Raw genomic sequence first — 23,095 nt, forward strand, 5'->3', positions numbered from 1 at the left:
TAATGTGAGTGAGCATACGAGGGAAAAGGATAGGGTGACCAGAGTGTCAAAGCAAAAAAACGGGATGGGCAACAACATAAAAGAAGGACTACCCTAGTCACACCTCATCGCCCCCGCCCTCCTCAATCCACCTCAGTCCCTCTCTAAACACTTGCGTATGGGCGGGATACAAATAAACTATCATCTCATATCATATCACTACAACCACCTCTCCCCTTAACTAGCCCACCAGCAACCCACCCCCACGCCCCATTCCACAGTATTTCCAGCACTGTTCATATGCTTTGCTATGCGTTCATTACTCATCCAGTCTCTGTGGTGCAAGCAGTTGATCCATGTGTCTGGGCCTTCAAATGTTGGTGCTTCAAGTCTTACCCGAGAAGGCAACATTCCAGAAGTGTAATAATAATGTTCATTCAAAATAATTGTTGGCAGATTCCTACAACTCGGGTGGGTTTCCTAACATAATAACTGGTTGCACCCACTAAGTTCCCAATTCTGGGGCAGTCCCAACAAAACTGGAACTTTTGTTCACCCTAGAAAAGGTGTGTTTACATTTTTAATACAAGTTTAAAAAGTAGCTTACTGTACACACGACAGAAAAGCAAAGAACAGGTCCCAGAGTAGAAAGAGTGAGAGACAGGAAAGCATGGTATGATTCGAAGGGAGTAAACAAATCCTAGTGGGTGAAAAGAAAGGGAAAGTTCAGGACTGTGGAATTACGTTTTTCAGAATTAATTGATAACACAGAAACGGGTACACTAAAGTAATGGCGTGAATTAGAAGTACTTTACTGTATGTAAAACACCTAAAACAGTTAAGAGAATGCACGAGCATGGTTTTTGTGTAATCTTTATTGGCATTTGTTTTCAATTCACCTTGCACAATCAGAACTAGCATTTGGCTGTCACGATATAAGAGTACATGCTGTCGGGGGATCTGGGAGGCATTTTCTAGTTCTCTATATATCTGGCACAGTGACCATGTTTGATGACCACTTTATATTATGGGCAAATGGGCGAATTTCCTGTGCTTCGTTATGTGTTATAATAGAACACTTATTATTTTGTGACTAGGTATAAGGCTACTGCAAGGTTGGTTTTCTAACTCACATGAAATCTGGAGCTCCCCTGGCTAGTAAATATTCTGGGAAAAACGGATCTTAGTTTGTTGTAAGGTCAATTCCTTGTGTATATACTTACATAATGAAATATGGCCGAGAGTGAACATTTCTCTGGTGTGTGCAGTAGTCTGTTCATCATTGTGCGATACAGGTCTAGAGGTGATAAAGGTATGGCCACTTAAGGGAGACATACAAAAGACGGTTAGGCTAAACATATAGACATTTTAAAGTCTGCAATGCCAAAAGATAGAAAGGGTCCATATACAAGCATTTTAAGGTCGACATACATATTTGGATACACGATGTAAATTAGGGAATGTGAACGGGGTGAATGCACATTAAAATGGGATATAAAAGCAGGACAATCTGAATGAAAAGGAACAATGAAATAGAAGTGTGTATTTCGGCGTTTTCCACTTTATCTTGGGCTGCATGGGAAAAGGAATGGAAGGCCCTGGCAAAAGGGGTATGGGGTGAATACCCCATATTTGCACTTCTCAATCTTTTAAACATACAGTGTTCCACTGTCAAATTTCAACACGTTTTTCATTTTAAAAGAGGCCTGTCGACCTTTCTAGAAAGTCAACATTTCACTATTTATATACATGGGGATATGTTGTTGTACATCAAAAGACACACATGGCATGTCGACCTTTGTACCCGGTCGGCCTTTTACTGTCAATCTTTCAACATGGGGATACCTTTATGTAGATCAAAAGACACAACTGTGATGTGAATGTTATGTATGCATGCTCAGATGTTTACAGAGAATACAATATAAGGGGATTTTTAAATGGGTTTGAAGGATGCAAAGACATGGGTAGGGTATTGCAATATTCCAGGTTGTAAGACGGAATATGTAGGGGGTGGGTAGTCGAACAAAAGAGTATTCATTTATTTTGCCAATGATTGTCAGGAAGGAACATATGTCATGTCTGATGACAATGAGTTCTAGAGTGTGGGAGCATAGTCTGAGGACCCCTGTCTCCTGGTCTTTCCTTTGCATTTATTTTGGCCATCCAACAATATTGCATTGGAGGTGCAGGTAGCATGAGAGGTGTCGCTTCTCCCTCTGGTCATGTGGTCTGTTGGTGCGGAGGGCTTTGAGGAGGATGAACAATGATTTGCATTGCATGTGAGCATAGAAGACGATTTAGTTGAAGTCCATTGGTGTGGAGGTGATGTAGTGAAATGTTCACTAATTGAAGATGATGTGTGCTGAAGTATGGAATAACACCTGGAGAGGGCAAGCAGTGGAATAAAAGTTGATTTGGTGGAGGAAGGGTTTGAATATCTGAAGGAGTCTATGGTTGTGTCAAGCCATCCGTCCTTTCCTGCTGATATGTTCTTTGAATATATGCCTGGTTCTATGTTAATGTTAAACGTATTTGTACTGCACACCGTCAACACCAAAGTGGTCCCCAGGTGCTGTGGCGGATATGAAAAGCAGGTGTGGAGGGTTTTTAGGGTGTTGTGGGAATAGGATAGGAGAGTGATAGCTCTGATGTCCTGTTGGCAGCTTCAGTTCGGTTTGCACTTTCCGCTGAGCTTCAGTGCGGTTATCAGGTCGATGTGAGTTTCCATGTGCTGTTGATACAGGTCATGTGTTGTTTGTCTGTTTTTGCAGTGTGGTGAAGTGCGTGCGGATTGCTGTGCAGGGCAGTGGTTGTGTGGGTTTCTGTGTGAGAGCTGTATGGGGAAAGTTGAGGTGTTATAGTTGGGTGAGTGGTTTTTTGTTGTTTTCTTTTTCTTCTTACCTCTTAGTTGTTCATTGCTCCACATTTTTGGTTAACCTGAGTGTTTGGTATTGTAGTTTGTCCTGTGTGGTTGGTCCTGACCTACCCGTGTTTCCTCTGTGGACTAGCGGTATGTGGACATGGCGTCCCCCGCCCACCCTCCTGGTCCCTCCCTGCTCATTCCCATGTGAGGTCCTGACCTACCTATGTTTCCTCTGTGGGCCAGAGTATGTGGTAATGGCATCCTCGCCCCGCCCTCCGGTTAGGGAATATAAAATTAGGGAGGATGGGTTCCCTCTCTGGGATTCTCTTCCCACTGCGTATAAGCTTCCTGGTTGTTTCCTTCTGGTTCTGGAGTCGCGAGCCACGTTTTGAGTAGTTTTCTGAATTGAAGATGATCCCTTGTGTTACGTATGTTTTTTGGTAGCTCATTCAAGGTTATTGGTGCCAGGTGAGAGAAAGAGGAGCCTCCGAATTTTCTTTTGTTGTACGTTTTCTGGTTCTAGGCATATGTTGTTGCTTGATCTGAGTGGTCTTGTCGGGTGTTAGATTTTTAATTTCTCTTGTAGGAGCTCCGCTCCTTGGCCAGGGATTGCTCTGTGTGTTATGCACATTGATTTAAACTTTATTTGCTGCTTTATTGGTAGCCAGTCTAGCATTTTCAGTGCTGAGGTAATGTGTTCTCTCTGTGGTAGTTTGAGCAGGAGTCTGGCTGGAGCATTTTGGATGTGCTGGAGATTCTTCAACAGTCGTTCGGGCATTCCTGGGTATGGGCTGTTGGCATAGTCTACTCTGGACTTAATGAGAGCCATGATGGGGAACGTTTTGTGGGTGAACAAGAGGAATGGTAGGATCCTTTTTACCGTGTGTAGGAGGAAGAAACATTTCTTGATTATAGCGTTTACTTGTGGCTCAAGTGTTAGTTCATTCTCCATCAAACCTGCCAGGTTCTTTACTATCTTTGATGGAGCTGCCGCTCTACCAAGTTCCGTCGGCTATGGAATGTAGGGACTGTTTTCTCTGCTTTTAGATATGATCATTATTTCTGTTTTGCCCGGGTTGAGTTTGAGGTTGTTTGAGTTCATTCAGCCATAGAGTTCTTGTAGGCAGCCTTCCAGCGTTGTGTTTTCTTCCAGTGTGTCTTGTATTTTGTAGATTATTTGTGTGTCGTCAGCGTAGTTGTAGCATGTGAGGCCGTGTCTTTTAATGAGCTTGATTAGTGGAGCCAGGTATATGTTGAAAAGCAATGGGAAAAAAGATGATCCTTGTGGTACTCCAGAGGTGGATTCTCTTGAGGTGGATTTGAAAGGTTTGATCCATATGGTTTCTGTTCTGTTTGTTTGGAAGGATTTAATCCATATTAAGGCTAGGTCGGTGATTCCTATTTCTTCCAATCTCCTGATGAGCATGTCGTGGTTGACTGTGTCAAATGCTGCAGAGAGATCCAGAAGTATTAGAGCTGTGCTTTTGTCTGAGTCTGCATTCGCCTTTAGATTGTCCCAGATCGAAAGCAGTGCCATTTCCGTTCCTCGCATCGGTCTGAAGCCAACTTGTGCCTAATCCAATAGTAGGTGTTTTTCAATGAATTCTTGTGTTGTTCTATAGACGTATGTTTTTAGTAGTTCTGCTGGGTGCGGGATGTTGGACACGCGTCTGTAGTTGGAGAAGTCCTCCATGTTGCATGGGGGGTCCTTGAGGGGCCGCTTGATGTATGCTGATTTGAGGGATTGTGGTACTTTCTCTATTGAAATTGATTGGTTGAAAAGGTTTCTGTAGTATAGTATTCCATGGGTGTTCCTTGTGCAAGGATTGATCTGTGCATGTCTGGGAGGGGGGGATTGGATGCACGGAGGAGCCTGCTTTGTTGCTATTGTTTACCAGCTTGATGAATGTCTCCGCTGATATTTGGGGGAAGCTTCAGAGTTTGTTTTGGTGATCCTTGTATGGGTGGGTGGGTCGCATGCTGAGGTTGCTTGGTCTGCTTTGTATGATCTGTTGGATAGTGCTGATATTGTTTTCGAAGTGGTCTGTGAGGTCTTTGCATAGTTTCAGTGTGTTGTTGCAGCCAGGCGGGTTTCTTATTTCGTTTATGATTTTAAACAGTTCTTTTTGGGTGTTGGGAGCTTTGGTGATTCTGTTGTCAAAGTATTTCTTTTTTGCCTTTTGGATTTCCTTTTTGTAGGAGTGAATTTGTTGTTGGAATTGAAATTTCTTGGCCCGGTCGTTTTTATTCCTCCATTATAGTTCAAGCTTCCTGTTTTCTCTTTTCATGTCACTGACTAGTGGGGTAAACCATTATGCGGTTGCTCTTTTGCGTGATGCATTAAAAGGTTTTCCTTGGAGATCTTGTGTATTGTTTTGGTGATCCATTTGTGAAGTATTTCTGTTTTTTGTCAAGGTCGGCTTCATCCATTGTTGTTGCCAGGGGTTTGTTGATTTCCAGTAATTCAATTAGGTTGATATTTTTTATGGTTCTCCAGTTACTTTTCATGATAGTTGGCAGTTTGTCTGTTTGGTTGTTGGTGTAGCCAGTGTGATCACGAAGGGGATGTTGAAGTGGTCTCTACAGAGGATCTGCATTGGTGGTGCCGTGGTAATGAGGTTTTTGTTGGCAAAGATTGCGTCTAGTGTGTGTTCTTCCATGTGAGTTGCTCCCTTGACTAGTTGATGTAGTTTCATTTTCTCCAGTTGTTTGGCTAGTGATTTTTGAATGTTTATGGTTTCTTCGTTAAACTAGATGTTGAAGTCACCAAGGATTATCAGGTGTTCTTGTTCAATGGCTAGGTTGGTGATTGCTTTCATGAATTAATTTGAGGTTTATCTTGGGGTCCCTTGATAGGCAAATGATTAGGGATTGATGGTTTTAAATTCTCAATTGGTCTTCTGTTTGAATTTTCAGGTGTTCCTTGTATGCTATTGCCAGTCCTCCTTCCCTTTTGTTTTTCCTGTTTACTTGTGCACACTTGAAGTTGTCAGGGAGTCAGTTATGGACTGTGATTTTGTAATTGTCATCTAGCCATGTTTCAGTTATGAATAAGATGTCGATACCTCCGTCGCTCAGCTGGTCATAGATCTCGGTGGCATGCTTGTCTTGCGGATGTTCAGTTGGAGTGCTTCTGTTTTGTTGTTGCAGATTGGTTGGGGTCTCGGAGAGGCTGCTTCATCAGTGAGGTGGTCAGTTAGATTGATAGTTGGGTTGATGAGTTTTGCAGCTTCACCATCTTTTGTGTTTTGATGTGGTTGTTGACGGTGCCCTTGTGTTTTTGTGATATATGGAGTCAGGGCGTTGGTATCGTATCTTTCTCTTCTTGTGTCCTCTCTTCTTTTTTTGCACGGTTCCAATAGGGTCTCAGCATGTCCTGACATGTCAGTGGCATTGTAGTGTCGAGGTTCTGTGGTTGTTGCGAGGTACGGTGTAAAGTATAGGGATTTTTCTCTTATGATGTTTGTTCTGTTGGTTGTTTTGCTTGTTGGGGTGTGTTCTGTGTTCTTGGCAGCTTTTACTGGAGGAGGGTTAGGGTGTGGATTCTCTTTGGCAGTTTCCAATTCTGTGTCGGGGCCTTTTGTGGTCCTTGATAGTCAGATGGTTTGGGTACTGAGGTTACAGGGGCAGTAGCTCACAGGTAGGGCCTTGCGTTTGGATGATATTGAGGTTTATCCTCTTGCATTGTGATAACTGGATGCCCTCTAAGGGTGGCTGTCTACTTAGTGGGTTAGGTTCAGGTGCTCCTCTATCTATGGGTGGACTGTCTAGGAGGAGTAATACACGTTGGAAGGGGAAGCGGAGTTGGGTATGGGAGGTCGACTACGGGTTCCCGGTTACTTGTGCAGTGATCTGGGCATAGTTACAAGCTTTTGGTGATTGCTGGGTGTTCCTGGGTAACGGGAGGGCCTAGGATTCAGTGATGGCAGGCAGTGATAGAACACACCCGGACTTGAGACACCCAGACAGTGGGAGAAGGCCCAGGCTCCACAATATGGCAGACAGCGATAAAATACACCTAGATTTGAAATACCTAGCAGATTTGAGAACGTGCATACGTTTCACCAGGTGGTTGACAATGAGATAATACACTTAGGTTTTGCAGTCCTAGATAGTGGAGAAAGGTCTAGGTTTCACAAAATATGGCAGACAGTGATACAATTACACCGAGATCTGAGATTCCTAGATAGTGGGAGAAAGGCCTAGGTTTCACAAAATGGCAGGCAATCAAAAATACACCTAGATTTGAGATATCTAGTTAGTGTGAATAAATGCCTATGCTTCATCAGGTGGGTGACAATGAGATAATAAGCTTAGGTTTTGGAGTCCTAGATAGTGGGAGAAGGGGCTATGTTTCACAAAAAGGCAGGCAGTGATAAAATTACACCCAGATTTGAGATTCCTAGATAGTGGGAGAAAGGCCTAGGTTTCACCATACAATAGATACTTCAATATAAGCATGTAAGTTGTGTTCACACTGGATTCCCCAGAGTGTGTCCTAGGTGTGTATATTTAGTGGTTAGATTACTTATTGTAGGAGGTGGTAGCAGTTACTACCAGTAGTTCTCCCTACCTTGTCTGTTGACGCAGGTTGACGGATGTCCTCTTTTGGCACATATGGATACTGTCTGAAGGCGCTTATGCTGTTTGCGGGTCGGGGTGTGAGCGGGGACCTTATTGGCAGCTGCATTGGGAATAGGTGGGCTTGCCACTGCATTCAGGTGTAGGTGGCATGCAGTGCTTTACCTGTTGCTTGGTCTCGGCGTGATGTGGCATCCGGGTAGATGGGCGAGATGTACGGTAGGGTTATCAGGTATGAAATAATATGTGGATGGGGTTTGGCATTAGGTTTTTGATGGCAGGGATTGGCGATTATACTTTTAGTGGTTGGCAACCTTCTTCCCCTGCAGACACCTCCTGGGGTTGCCGGTAGGGTCTGCCCTTTGCCTTGGGGCCCTAAGCCACAGGGGCTTCAATGGGCAGAGGGCTGCCCTATCACTATGACACTTATGGTAACCGTTGGCCAATCAGTGGAGGAGGGAGGGACGGGAGGCGGTATAACAAGCAGGAAACACACAGGCTACAACCCGGTGTGAATTGGTCAGCGCGCAGAGGCTGGGGACAAAATTTGCTTTTTAAAAGTCCAAAGTGGGGGAAACACTAAAGGGGCGATACTCACCTGCACCAGGGACCTAAATGGTGTGGTGGGTGTCGCAGATGGATATTGAACACTTTTGTGTGGTTCACATGGAACTTGGCCAGTCCGGGGAGGAGGGAGGAATGGGAGGAAGGATAACAAGCAGGAAATGCACAGAATACAACCCATTTCGAACGGGTGAGTGTGCCGAGGCTGAGGGACCAAATTTACTTTTTGAAAGCCCAAAATGGGGGGAACACTATAGGGGCGACACTCACCTGCACCAGGGACCTAAATGGTGCGGTGGGTGTCGCAGATGGATATTAAACACTCACGTGTGGTTCACACAGAGGTTGGCAATTAGGGAAAGAGGAAGGGATGGGAGGCGGGTTAACGAGCAGGAAACACAAAGGCTACGACCCGGTGCGAACAGATGAGCGTGCAGAGGCTGGGGACAAAAGATACTTTTAAAAGCCCAAAATGGGGGGGGAACACTATAGAGGTGACACTCACCTGCTCCAGGGACCCAAATGGTGCGGTGGTTGTCGCAGATGGATATTAGACACTCTTGTGTGGTTCACACAGAGATTACCAATCAGGTGAGGAGGGAGGGATGGGAGGCGGGATAACAAGCAGGAAACACACAGGCTGTGACCCAGTTTGAACGGGTGTGCACACCGAGGCTTGGGGACAAAATGTACTGTTTAAAAGCCAAAAATGGGGGTAACACTATATGGGCAACACTCACCTGCACCAGGGACCTAAATGGTGTGGTGGGTGTCTCAGGTGGATATTAAACACTCTTGTGTTGTTCCCACAGAGCTTGGCCAATCGGGGAGGAGGGAGGGATGGGAGGCAGGATAACAAGCAGGAAACACACGGGCTACCTCCCGGTGCAAATGGGTGAGCGCGCCAAGGCTAGGGGACAAAATGTACTTTTTAAATGTCCAAAATGGGGGGAACACTATAGGGTTGGCACTCACCTGTACCAGGGACCTAAATGGTGCGGTGGGTATCGCAGATGGACATTAAACACTCTTGTGTGGTTCACACAGAGCTTGCCAATCAGTGGAGGACAGAGTGATGGCAGGATAACAAGCAGGAAAAACACAGGCTATGACCTGGAGCGAACAGGTGAGTGCACCATGGCTGGGGGACAAAGTGAAGCGCTTTGAAACACATTGTGTATAGTCGCTATATAAATAAACTATCATATCATATCATATCACTGTTTAGAAGCCCAAAATGGGGTAACACTATAGTGGCTACACTCACCAGAACCAGATACCTAAAATATTGAAGACTAGGGGATTTGGCAATGAGAGAAAGGTTGAAGGGGACCTGTTCAAGAGGCATGTTAGAGAACCACTCATTATTTAGAGTCTGAGGTTGACTCCATTGATTAGGATGGATTCAGTTTTTGACGCATTCAAATTGATGTATGCTGTTGACATCATTGGCCTAAAGGAAGTCCTGGCTGGAGCTCGGACATCTGGTGTCACCGGTCAATGACATTTTGAGGTAGCGCTAAGTGTTGTTTGCATAGTGATATTAATTTTTGTTGTAGGATCAAAAAGGTGTGTTGGGAGAACCACAACTTTTATGAATGTCTATCAAAATGTGTAATTGATATAATAGAGTTCGTTTTTTCAATGAAACACACTTTCTAAAAGTCTATACATGTTTCATGCTACAAAGTGCTTCCTCTGGACTTCAAATTTCATAAACTAATTTTTAACTCCATAATATACATATATGTTTTCCCTAACGTTAGACCCCATTCAGTGTAGAGTTTTCTTAACAATATAAAATACAATTAACCTATGTGTGTAAGGCAAGATACACCTTCTGTCTCAGTGTTTGCCATTAAAAAACAGAACAAGGTGTTTTCGTGATTCAATGATATGCCTTACAGTGTTGATTGTGCCCATAAAGAATGGGCTAATATTTGCTTATTATTCTATGCAGTATAAGATAGCAGGTTGTGGAAGTGGATTGGTGCAAAACTGACCAACCTAGAAGAGGACATGTGGAGGTGCAGTTTGCTCTATGAGGATTTGGATGTGTATGTCCAGTAAATTTGTACTCAGGATGTCAGGGAATAACTGTTAACTACTCATGATAAACTGAAAACAAAGTTGTAATACAGACTTGATCACCAACATGTCTCTCATGCATGCCAACAATATCTTCCTTTGCGACTTCAACATCCCTGTCAACCAAGCAACCAAGTCAATGAAGGAAGATCTCCACTACGTACTCAACACACTGAATCTCACACAGCACACGAAAGACCCAACTCATAGGAAAGGTAATATCCTCAACCTCATAATCGCCACTCTGCCCACCCTCCATAACAGCTCTTCTTTCCCGCTCGACTGGTTGGATCAGCTGGCAATCCGCATTGAGATGAGTCACACCACACCTCTCGAGCAAACTCATTGCAAACAAAGCAATCAAATCTTCTGATCCTTCAAGAACTTTCCAGTGGAAGCTCTCATGGAAGACCACAGCAAATTCCACCTCACATGGGCTGATCTACCTGTGACGAATCGGGACTGCAACTCGCTTCCCCAAGCATGCAACACCATCCTCACAAACAACATCAACTGCCATGCCCCAGTGAAACGGTGCACCCTTAAGCCTAAACCTTCCACACCTTGGTAGACTCAAAAACAAAACCTCAACAAACGAACAATCAAAAAACAAGAAAAGAATTGGTGAAAATCCTGCAGCGCATTTAACCTCGCCCTGCTCAAGGAGCTCTGAGCTACACACAGGCGATTGATCAACACTGCCAAGGCCAACTACTACTAAAACACCATTGACAAGGCAAACAATGAAAGCAGAGCCCTCTTCAAAGCCATCACGCACTGCATCAATCCTCTGCCTGACCCACCCATAGCACACACCATCACAAAACCCACCACCATCAACTGGTTTTCGTCAACAAGATCAATATGATCCACCAACACATAGACACCAAAGCCACAACTGACATCACACTACACATCCCATCTTGCAAAACCACAATTACCTGGACCACTTACGGGACATTAACTATTAAAGGCCTTACTGCCACCTTAGCATCTCTGAAGTCCACATCGTATACAGATGATATCTTCCCTGCCTCTGAATTCAAGACCCTTCCAACTGAAGCACTCCTCCCTTACCTGACAATCATCAACAGCTCCCTAACTCAAGGCACCTTCCCCTCGACCCTCAAGACTGGACAAATTACTGCCCCATCACCCATCTTCCCTTCCTAGATAAGATCCTTGAGAAAGCAGTAGCTATGCAACTCCTCCAACGCATTAAAGCCAATAACCTCTTTCAGTCCTACCAATCTGGCTTCAGGCCAAGATGGAGCACAGAAACAGCTACCATCAAGGTGATTGAGGTTACCCATAAAACATCGATGTTGGCCATCCTTGTCTTCTAGTTCTCCTTGACCTCTCAGCAGCATTTAACACAGTACACCCCAAGACACTCACTGACAATCTACATCATTGCATGTGGGTCAGCGACTGTCCTCAGCTGGTTCAAATCAATTCCTCCGGATCACCAACTCTACCCATCTCCTGTGCAGTCCCTCTAGGATCCATCCTGTGTCCCGTGATTCTCAATCATTACATAGAACTGCTCTGAACTCTCCACGCTCTACACAACATCCACATTCCCCAATATGCAGAGGACACACAGATCTACCTCAAGATATCCTACATTGAAGACAACCACATTCTCAAGACCTATCTCACATTGGTTGAGTCCTGGATGTCCAGTGCTTACCTGAAGCTCAAACCCTACAACACTGAATTCCTATTTCTTTTTAAATGCTATTCTGATATGGTTAAGCAAGTCAACCTTACACAAGTACATACAGTTTATGAGAACAATCAATAGCTAAAATCCACAGTTAATATGAAAAATAAAATTAAAATAAATATTTCCACATTGTCCCACTAACATCCATAAAGACCATTTCCAATCTTAAAATCAGCAATTATTTCACTATTACATTACTCATGCATGAATGTTTTTTTGTGATTATCAAAACCTTTGCATATACTAATAATTCTTCTCAATTAATAAGTTAAATATAGTGCTAAGATAAAATTACAAAATAGAGAAGTGAGAAAATCCATCCTACCAAGAGCTCAAATTTATAGAAATACCGAATTCATATTGCTGACCAACAACACTGAACACTCTGACATCCATACCTGACTCTCTGCTATGAACCTTGAGGGCTTCACACCCCCGCTGGGCACCTGTGCCAAGTTCCCTCGGGTTCTACATCGACAAACACCTCACATTCAAAGAGTAGTTAGCAAGGAAGACACAAACGGCCTGGTACCAGGTTTCTCTCCTGAGGAGAATCAAAGCCCTTCATCCCAGAAAACAACTTCAGATCTGCTGGCCAGGACACCAGTAAACTCGTAATGAGTTCCATAGACTTAGGACAAGGAAACTTGCATCTCACGTTTTTTAACTTATACCCACTGCTTACGTTACACTGGTTTCCTCTTTTGGATGGACTAGGCAATGTCCCTTTTTTGGAAGGTGATTTCTTTTTTTGTGGGCTCTGTGTTTGGCTCATTTAAATGTTGGGACACACTTGTACCTCTCTGCTGCACTCACCCCTGCCCACTCGTAACCCTGCTGCACTCTCTTCCCAGACCATGTTTGTTTTTTGCTGTGCTTCTTTTGGCTTCCATATGCCCCTTCTCTTTCTGCATGTACTGACGTGCCCACTGCTAATCCCACTCGGGCTGTTTTCCATTACTGCAACAGACTACCTACCTCACGCATCCGAGGCATGCCATGCACCATTTTCAGAGGATGTGTTCGCTCTTCAGCCTGGATTTGGTCTCATTTGAACAGGGGGGCTTCCCCACCCCCGTTCCACCCAGCTGTTCCTTCACAGCCCTTCTGCCCAATCTTGCCAGTAGACTTTCCACAAGTTACTTTCTGTTAAAAATAGCTGTGGCACAAAAGGGTGATGCAAAAAATAACATTATTTTGAAAATGATATGGCAAATATTATCACTTACTAGCCCTGCACTGATGTGTTTAGACCATAGGTGCCCACAGAACATGCCATATAGAGGGGCTCTGCTCTTGTGTTATCTGATCTGAAGAGGCCCTCTAAGATAAGGAACACCTTTTCATGTGTGATAGTTGCGCATCACTTCCTGCTCACTGTGCACCATCCCGTTTCCGTTTCTTCCACCTTCTTGCTCCACTCCATTGGAACTCCCTTCCTCTCCCTATCCGCTCCATCACCTCATACTCCTCCTTCCGCACTTCTCTAAAATCCCTCCTTCTCCTATCTCCTTCCTGACAGTTCTCTTTTGCCTTCTGACAACTGTCCTATCCAGCACATGTTTACTCTATGATATCTTGTAAATTGTTCCGTATACTGTTATCTGTCACATGATTCATGAGTTATATTTACTTGCTCGCAATGTTTGTAATGTTACCTGTTGTTTCATGTAAAGCACTTTGGTTAAAAGCGCTATGTAAAATTCAATAAATACAAAAATAAATGAGGTATATTATCACAATTAACACTAGACAATAAGAATTTCTTTTTTACTTCCTCAAATCAAATCATTTTATTCTCAACTTCTAAATGTAGTAAATGTAAAACACCTGAAGCTTAAAATTTTATCTTGAGCCTTTTGTATATGAGAGCATTAAAATGCCTCCATTTCTAATCTCTCCGATCATTGCAGCAATAAAAGGCTTGTGGTGTTGTTACCAAATGACACATCATTCAACAGCAGGAGAGTCTACACGAGTGAAGATGAAGCCTGGAAGTCATACTTGGAGAATCCCCTGACAGCAGCAACAAAGGCCATGATGAGCATCAACGGCGACGAAGACAGTGCTGCAGCTCTGGGACTGTTGTACGATTATTATAAGGTACCTTGTTTTGCTACTACGCCTGCTGCTTATTTATCAATTTAACATTATGATACAACTAATTTCCATTAAAGCTAGCGGCTGTAGACTTCTTTTATGAACATCACAATTACCTACGAGTGGCTAGGAAAAGGTTCTGTCCCATTGCATCTCCGGACCCGAGCTCATTTTAGGGGCCTAGTCATAAATAATTTTCTATGCGTATCTCTGACTTACCCATGACCTATTCCTGGAGAGGATAATTAATTCGCAAAAGAAGTTACCCTGTCACATTACTGACTATTAATATTACTCATAGTAAATTCTAAGTCAGTTACATAGTTTAGTAGCATGGGGTCCTTCAGACCAGATCTCACAAGCAAGGGGCCTTTCTGGCTAGGTTTCTCAAGTATGCCATTAGATGTTCACCTTTGCCCATTTCCAATGAATCATTAAGCTGTCATTGGATCTTACAGTCCACCTTTTTCCTTAGGATTCTGAGTGCCACACTCACACTCTGCCTCTTCAGTCTTTATCGTTCTCAATGTAGCATATTTGTCCATCAAATCCTAATGCCAGTTGTCTGGGACATGTGGTGGTAACCTTATGCTCTTGAGATGATTAGGACTACAAGGCCCATCTGCCAAGCTAGGATAGTCAATGGTAATGGATCATGAGAGTTGTAGTCCAAAACATCGGGAGAGCAACAGGTAGAATGGTCTATAAAGGGTATAAAGGTTTGACAAAGCACCGCTTGGCATGGCATGGTTTTTTCTATGAATCCAATTTCGACTAGTCCTTTACTATCTAGATTGTGCTTAGTTCTCCTTTAGTAAATTTTCTTTTTCCAAAGGTGAAAAGAGAGATCAATGGTAAATGTGTCCATCAGCTAAATAATGTATAAACGTACAGCCAGCTGATTTAGAAGATTACAGATCAGGTTTGAAGGCCAGAAGAGGCTCGTTAGCTTAAATCAGACTACCACCATGTGTTACTTTTGACACACACACAACTCACGCTGTACAAATACACGTATTTGACTTTAAGCTGTGTTGGCTATTTGGGATTCCTGTAAATATGCATTTTGATCATATTTTCAGTTGCAACAATTTTCTAAACAATTATACAATATGATTAAGCAGCCATTTGGTATCCTTTTTGGGGTGCAGAATACATCAGAGACATGTGGTACTCATAAGCACAATACTACGCAGACACCCATTCATTTGCGTTATTTGCATTGCGCTGAAATCTGAGAACTTGGTTAGTAATTTTCAAAAGAATTTTCAAAAGACGACATTTGGAGTCTTCTAGATTTTGGAAGTGACATTGCTTGAAGTTCAATGTGTTTCACACTAAATATACTTCTAGCAACTTCTCCAGGTGATGCTCCTGCTGACTGGGCAAGGTCCAATACCCAGAAGGCACGTTTAGCTCCTGCTTAATAACTCTTTACTGCGATGGCTGTAGCAATACCTCTGTTTTCTGCTCGTATTCATGTGTTAGGACGGTTTAGAGGAAACCAATTTTTATTTTGTATTGTAAATGAACAGCTTTTAAGTATGTGATTTGTTTGATTAATCAGATACGGTTGATTTTATTGTCGTTTTTTAGAATGCCAAACTTGCCAGATCTTTTTCATGGCAAAACCTCACTACTCCACGTCTACCATAAATGTCCATATACATCTAACAATGACAATAATAACAATAATTAATGGAGTCGAAACCCTGAGGCCTACGGGTTAGTGGCGCTAGAGAAAAGAACAGATAGATAATTATGATGATAATTATAATGTTGACTATTTATATAGTGCATAGCACAAATTAAATTGTATCTTGGCATGTAATAGGTGCTGTTTATACTTTGGTACTCAATTTACCATCCTCGGAATGATAACGGGCTGACTGAATTCAAATGTGCGAATGCCAGGTTCACACAGATGCCATATGCGAGTGTTTCCCCGACTGTGCTATCTTACAGGCACATACTTATTCGGGAGGTCAAGAGCAGGGGGACATGGATAGAGTTGGCAGGGTGCAGATTCTATATTGAAGATCGAGGGCTGTTGGAGTTTGGCCAGAATGGGGAGGCAAGGCTTCTTTGACATTAGTCGCCCTTCCACGGTGCCCATCTGAAACACTCATCTTTCAAACTTCTTTTCAATGGTCCAGTTTTCCGGAGTCTTCTGAAGAGCAGGTATGAGAAGTTTCTAGAACACCCCTTATTTCTAGGAATCTGGCATCTTGCTTTTGCTGCTTGAACAAAAGTGGTTATGCTGCATTAGAAACAAGTGATCGCTCCACTTTCAGATGAAAACACGTTGCTTACACTCTACGCTTTTACGAGGTTGCTCCATTTTCTCTAAGACACAGCATCTGCATGAAACCTCTGGTCCCCCGGAGACTTTGAAACACTTTCGTCAAGGAGCACAACATCAGCACATCAGGGGAGATACTTTTCTTGCACCTGTTTTTGTGAAAGCTATTCCTTTAGTGAATCATTTCACAAAGCTACCAATGACGTCTCGAGCGCCACCTGCAGATCAGGGCAGCTCATGGGCGCATGTTCAGGTTGATGGAAATCGTGCTCTTGTTAGGAAGGGGCAGATGCTCTCTCCATTCCATGCGTGGTAGAGTATGCACCCTTGCTTGTGGTTCCAAATAGACACGTTTTAAACCTGAAAGACAGGGTGCAGAAGATCCCACCATTTGCAGTCATTATGGACCTTCTCCCATTCTGCGCTGTGATCAGCATTGGAGGTGATTTACCCGCTCTGGGCAAGAAGCCATCAGGTGGGCAAAGCGGTTTGGAGGCAAAACCATTATCAATTCCTATTTTTATCTCGGAAAGATATTTCTAGATCAAATCCAGATGCAGAAACCAAAAATTGCTTCTTACTGCTGTGCCAGCAAAGGCATCAGTGTTTTAGACTCAGGGAAGTAGCTGCAGGAGTGCGGTCACGTATATTACTATGCCAGCTTATTGAGGGGCAGGAGGTGTGGGTGACTGGCTTGGCCCTCGGGATCAGGGCATTAGGAATCCTCACTGAGGGACTTTCTTTCCCTGGGCCTCGGTTAATAATACATTTCCCATGAGAGGCTAAATGTGCATCCACTAAGCAGTGCACTGTGTTCTCACATTGGGGGTCATTTTTTAATTTGGGCTATTAGGGGTCACTTGCGACACCTTTAAGCCTAAACTGTTGCATAAGTGTACAGATAGGAAGAAATGGCATATGAGGAGGGACACTCAGCTTGTAGGTGCTATTTGGTTATTTGCCCACCCATTCATTGCACACGGCCATGCTAATTCCTGTGGCCATTCCCAACCAGTTCCTGCCCCTCCCCGCCCAAAACACCTCCTCATGGGAACTCTTTGAGCTCGCTTTCATCAAGCCTTACCATCAAACCTTGCACTCAAAGTGACTGCCAGTGTTCCTTTTCTTAATTGGAGTTGTAAACCCTCTACTGGTGTAATGAAAAGGTCTTAAACAGGTTGCCCAGCCACTCAATTCATAAACACTCTGCATGTCCTTCAATGAAGTCTTGTTAAAGACAAGCATTGGCAAAGCCAATAGTTTTGGCCTGTGTATAAGTATTGGGCAAAAATAAACAGCATAACAAATCGAACAACATGAAAAACACTGTGACGGTGCAAAAAGAAGGTATCAAGACAATTTTTGTGCAAACTAAGATGCTCCCTGCTAGAGGCCAACGCAATAGAAGCAAAGACTATCAATGCCAATAAAAAAAAGAAAAATGGGTGTCAGTGGGGGGTGAGAAAGTTGCAACCACCAGAATATGTGCAGCTACTAACAAGCCATCTAAAAGGGAGGACAAAAGCCACAACGCTTCCATAAAACAGTACCCGCTGCTGGTAGACACAGGTGCATCAGCAGTGGGGAAGGCTTTTGACCTAAGTCAAAGTCAACTTACCCAGAAGAGGAAATGGCCGGGAAGAGCTATGGAAACAAGGAAATAGAAAAACCACGACAGGACTCATCATCATCCATGAAGGTCTCTCGTTCTAGGCGTCCCTATCTTACCATCAAATCAATGGCAGCATCCCCCTCCTCTGGGACTTCGGGGGGGCGGGGGGAGAGGACTTCGAAAGATGTGGGATTCCGAATCCTGGAGGAAAAAAGAAAAGATTGACCAAAAAGGTCTCAATGACTGGGCCAGTGGAAGTAATCAAGTATACCAGTCCAAAGAAGGAGGTCAGCAATGTATCTGCCTGTGTTTGTTTGGAACGTCTCTTCCAAACGGGTCAGAAAATAATTTTAAAGAGGCAGAATATTCTGCAGCTGTTTAAAGAAATTCCCAGATAACATATAATGGACACATGTGACATTAAACAGGTCGAATCTGTGAAGATAAAAGAACTGATTTGGTTCTCATACATCTCTTTTCGAGACTGACAACGTTCCTGTCATTAGAGAAGGCTCATTCCTTTCTATCACTGGGGAATGACACCTACAGGCCTCCTGGTTTATTTGATAAAACTCATTCAAGTGGGTTTCTGATTTATGATAGAGATGACATCTATGAAGCGTTTATGAGGGCCGATCCTTCAAGAGCAGCTGGTCTAGGTGGGATCCTCATGGTAGTTTATAAACAAAACTCATATCTTTGGTCATAGATCCTATTTTAATTGTTCAATTACATTGTGGCACTCAAGGTAACACCACTGTCTTGGAAGATATTGATCTTGGATCCCCTTGTCAAGAAGTAGAATAGGGAACACCTGCCTAATTATAGGCCTATTGCCTTGTTTGACTTTGGAAGTACAATGTTTACAATGACCCTACTAAAGAATTTGAGAAAGTGGATTGTAGGACATAAAATAGGGAGAAAAGAAATCTGTTAGGCCTAGACACTTTTTTGAACACCTATTTTCTGTCCTTATTCAAAAACAATGCTAAAATCCAGGGTCAGCTAGTATATGTGCCAATTTAGGGTCTATCTCAGGCCTTTGATTCTGTGAACATTTACAGGCTCTGGCTCAAATAACAATAACAAGTTATGGGCTGTCCCATCCCTTTGATCAGCATCTTAGAACATCTACATACAGCCACCTCTGTTCAAGTCCATCTTGATTTTGTGGGGGCTCTATCGTAAGTGATTCTGTTCTATAGAGGATTACGTCCGTCGAGGCTGTGTTTTAGACCCGGATCTTCTTAATTTGTAAATCGATGACCTAGGTCAAGTTCTTGAAGATGTGGTAATTTTTCCACCCAAATTGAGAAGAGATCTGCATATTAGACATATGCTATATGCTGATGGTATTATATTAATAGATTCAACGGCCGTTGGTCTACAGCGCTCTTTAAAGTCTATTCTCCATTATCTGAGCAAGTTGGAATTCAAATTAAATGTGGAAAAAAGGAATATTTTAATCTTTAAGCCCAACAGAGCTAAATTGGGGAACTTTGTATGGTACCCCAATAATACAAAGCTAGATCGAGTAAGCAAGTGAAAGTTTCTGGGCATTAATTATGAAGAATGCAGTTGAGTGAAGCCCTAGATATAGAACTTGCAAATAAGAATTGGCCTCTCATTTCAGAAATGAAGAAAATTGATGGAAAGTATGACAAGTTTTCAATTTTGCTTCTAATTAAATTTTACAAGGGAAAAATGGTTCCCTGCTTAATTTACAGGGCTAAATCTAAGTCACTGAGAATACAGTGCCATAAACTGGAGGGTAAGATATGGAGAGGTGCTCTAAACTTTCCCAAGGGTGTGCCCATCGCACAATCTGACATAAATTTGGCATAGAATCCTTGGACGCTTGTGCACTGTGAAGATCGATTCCTTAATATAGGAAGGTTGTGATCCCTTATGTTCGCTCTACACTAAAATGACAAGGCAGACGTGACCTTCTCTAAATCAATGGACTGGTATGAGGCAAACATTATTGGTAAATATAGACGTATCCGACAATGAACTATCGCTATTTCCTACAAAGGTTTTAAAAAATTGCCAACTCAGGAACTCAGGTACGAGAGATTTAATCTCAAAATACTAACTGTATTGCTCTGTACACACTATTGAGTAGAGTTTGGGGTCTATTGCAACCTACCCCAGTAATTGGGAATATTATTTCCTAATATTAAACCGTAATCTGCCCCCCACACGGGAATTTACCAGCATTAAAGCAGTTCCAGGCGAGGGCAACGATGCCTGAAGAAGATACTGCAAACGGAGGTCTGTGTGCGAAACTCTGGAACATCGATTTACTGACTGTCCCCATTTAATACATAAACTCACCAAGTATTTCAGAAATGTTACCGACATTTTAAAAAATATGGAAGCTGCAGAGATCTTTCAATTAATTATGAGTGGAAACCAGATGTCTCTGTGCATAGCAGCAACACATTTTATAGCGATCTTTTAACAAATAGTGAAGAGTTATAAAGATTATTCTTCATTTAGAGTTTATAGTTATAAAAGTACGATGTATAGTTTGCTGGAAATGTGCATTTTATATGAAAAAGTTTTCTTTCCTCATGTATTTTTCTCCTTTTTGTGAAAGGTTTGTTTAAATCGAAACAAAATAATAAAAATAATAATAAGTATTAGACATTTGCCAGGCTCTGCTATTAGATGCCCACGTTCTCCCATCATTTTGCACCTGCTACTAGCAATTGCCAGTTAATACCAATACAGCGGTGCCTGCCAGAGGCCTTTCCCATGCCTACACAAAAGCCAAAACTGTTGGCATTACCAATTTGTGTTCTATCTTTACCACCTTTTTCAGAATATCAGAACTGTTTTCCAATTGCGCATCCGGTTGCAAAATGTGTTGTGGGCCACTTGCGAGTCTGGTAACATAGAGGCTTATTTGCTTTCGCGAAATCTGTGGCCCCTGAAAGTGCCTGGCCCTGCAGCGGTGTCCGCTAAGCACAAGACACATAGTACCACTAAACAGTACATATTGCTTTACTGAGGTTACTGAGGGGAGTTATAATGCCCTTGATCACCTTGATTGCAGGTCAGTTGCACACGTCTTAAAAAGAGGCCTCATTACGAGAATGGCAGTAGTGGGTTACCAGCACCGGTAAGGATGCCGGTGCTGTTAACCCCTCACCGCCGCATTACGAGGTCCTTTAGCGGGAGCCGCTAAGGGACCAGGGAGCTAATAACGGGCCCGTTATTAACGGGCCCGTTACTAGCTCCCTCCCCATTTCCATTGAGCCCTATGGGGGATCGAATGGGAATGGGGATGGGTATTTTGAATGGGGACTTACCGGGTCCTCCAAGTTTGGAATGACCCAGTAAGTCCCCATTCAAGGAACCCGGACACGAGTTTGGAGGCAGCCATGGCACAAATAGCACAATGGCTACCTCCAAACTCGTAATGAGGCCTGATGACTCCATGCAACACTTCTTATGTAACAATGTTTATGTTTTAATGAATTTATTTAACATTTGTGCAAGTGTATCGCTCAGTCTAGGGTAACTTGCTGCTGGAGAGCCTGGAGGCTGGGCTGGGATTTAATTAGTGGTTGGAAACTTCCAGGTTTGAATTGTTTTGAAGGCTAGGGGATTGTCTAAGTTGCATGTGTTTCCAGGAGTGCATTTTCGTAGATTGCCGGCCTGGGTCGAAAAGGCACCGCCCGCTGTGCCTGTGAGGTAGACGTGGCGAGGCATGAACAGCCTCAGTGCTCTGGTTGGAGTACTTTTGATGAATCTTTCAGACCAGAATCTAGGACACGTACCAGGACGTGAACACTGGAAGATAATAAATGATATTTGGGATTGTCACTGTTTGTGTCATGCTACCACAATGCAGGCTCGGGCTGACCTATAGCACAATGCCTGAAGTGCCGGGCCCCCATGCAAAGGTGAGCCCGTTTCTTTTCTCAAAGTGGGCCAGTCGGATCCGTAACTTCAATGTGCAGCTGGTCGTTTTGCCCAATGTGACAGAACCATCATTCTTTTCGAATGCATTATTTGCACCCCATTTTACCAACACCCCAACCCCCCTTGGGTTCTAATCAAACAGTACGTCATGAAAGGAAGAAATTGTCCTTTGGCCTGTGGTACCTGAGTGAATTGCATGCCCCAGTCCGACCCTGCCCTTATGTGAAACACAGATACACAGATGGTGTTCACTATTGAAAAAAAGTGTATGCACTCGCCTGGTTTGCGTATAAGAGAGACCGAATCACTTGATTTACTCACCGGATTCAGTGCAGTGTAAAAGAACCAGAACCCCAGTATTGAATAAGAGAGAGACTGAGAGAGGGAGAGAAAGAATGAGAGAGAGACAGAGAGGGGGAGAGAAAGTATGAGAGACAGAGAGGGGGAGAGAGGGAGGGAAAGAATGAGAGAGAGGGAGAGAAAGAATGAGAGACAGAGAGGGAGAGAGAGGGAGAGAAATTATGAGAGAGAGACAGAGAGAGGGAGAGGAAGAATGAGAGAGAGGCAGAGAGGGAGAGAAAGAATGAGAGAGAGAGGGGGAGAGAGGGAGAGAAAGAATGAGAGAGAGACGAGAGAGAGAGACAGAGAGAGGGAGAGGAAGAATGAGAGAGAGACAGAGAGGGGGAGAGAGGTAGAGAAAGAATGAGAGAGAGGGAGAGAAAGAATGAGAGACAGAGGGAGAAAGAGGGAGAGAAAGAATTAGAGACAGAGAGGGAGAGAGTGGGAGAGAAAGAATGAGAGAGAGAGAGAGAGAGAGAGAGAGAGAAAGAGGGGGGCAGGAAGTATGAGAGAGAGACAGAGAGGGGGTGAGAAAGTATGAGAGAGAGACAGAGAGGGGGAGAGAGGGAGAGAAAGAATGAGAGAGAGGGAGAGAAAGAATGAGAGACAGAGAGGGAGAGAGTGGGAGAGAAAGAATGAGAGAGAGACAGAGAGGGGGTGAGAAAGTATGAGATAGAGACCGAGAGAGGGAGAGAAAGAATGAGAGAGAGGGAGAGAGGGGGAGAGAAAGAATGAGAGAGAGACAGAGAGAGGGAGAGAAAGAATGAGAGAGAGACAGAGAGGGGGAGAGAAGGAGAGAAAGAATGAAGGTTTCTATCTGAAAAAAGGTGGACTCTATACATTTTCGAAATACCAATGTTACGATGTATCCTTTTATGAAAAACATAAACTAAGCATTAACATTAAACATTAAATGCACAGAATATTAGTATTACTGAAAAGGTATTTGCCAGGTGTTCCGATGTAATGACACATAGCACAGAAACATAACAAAGGTCATATCAA

General features: G+C 43.3%; 1 protein-coding gene across 1 annotated transcript in view; it reads left to right on the plus strand.

Moving 5' to 3' along the window:
* GRHL2 (grainyhead like transcription factor 2) overlaps positions 1-23,095 on the plus strand; it is a 567,062-nt gene that overhangs the window by 84,892 nt on the left and 459,075 nt on the right. The window contains exon 2 of the mRNA XM_069621448.1: positions 13,718-13,907. Within this exon, the coding sequence (XP_069477549.1) occupies positions 13,718-13,907 (190 nt within the window). The remainder of the gene's footprint in view (positions 1-13,717; positions 13,908-23,095) is intronic.

This window comes from Ambystoma mexicanum, chromosome 5q (genome assembly GCF_040938575.1).
Source record: "Ambystoma mexicanum isolate Mex_15411 chromosome 5q, UKY_AmexF1_1, whole genome shotgun sequence".
Taxonomy (NCBI): domain Eukaryota; kingdom Metazoa; phylum Chordata; class Amphibia; order Caudata; family Ambystomatidae; genus Ambystoma; species Ambystoma mexicanum.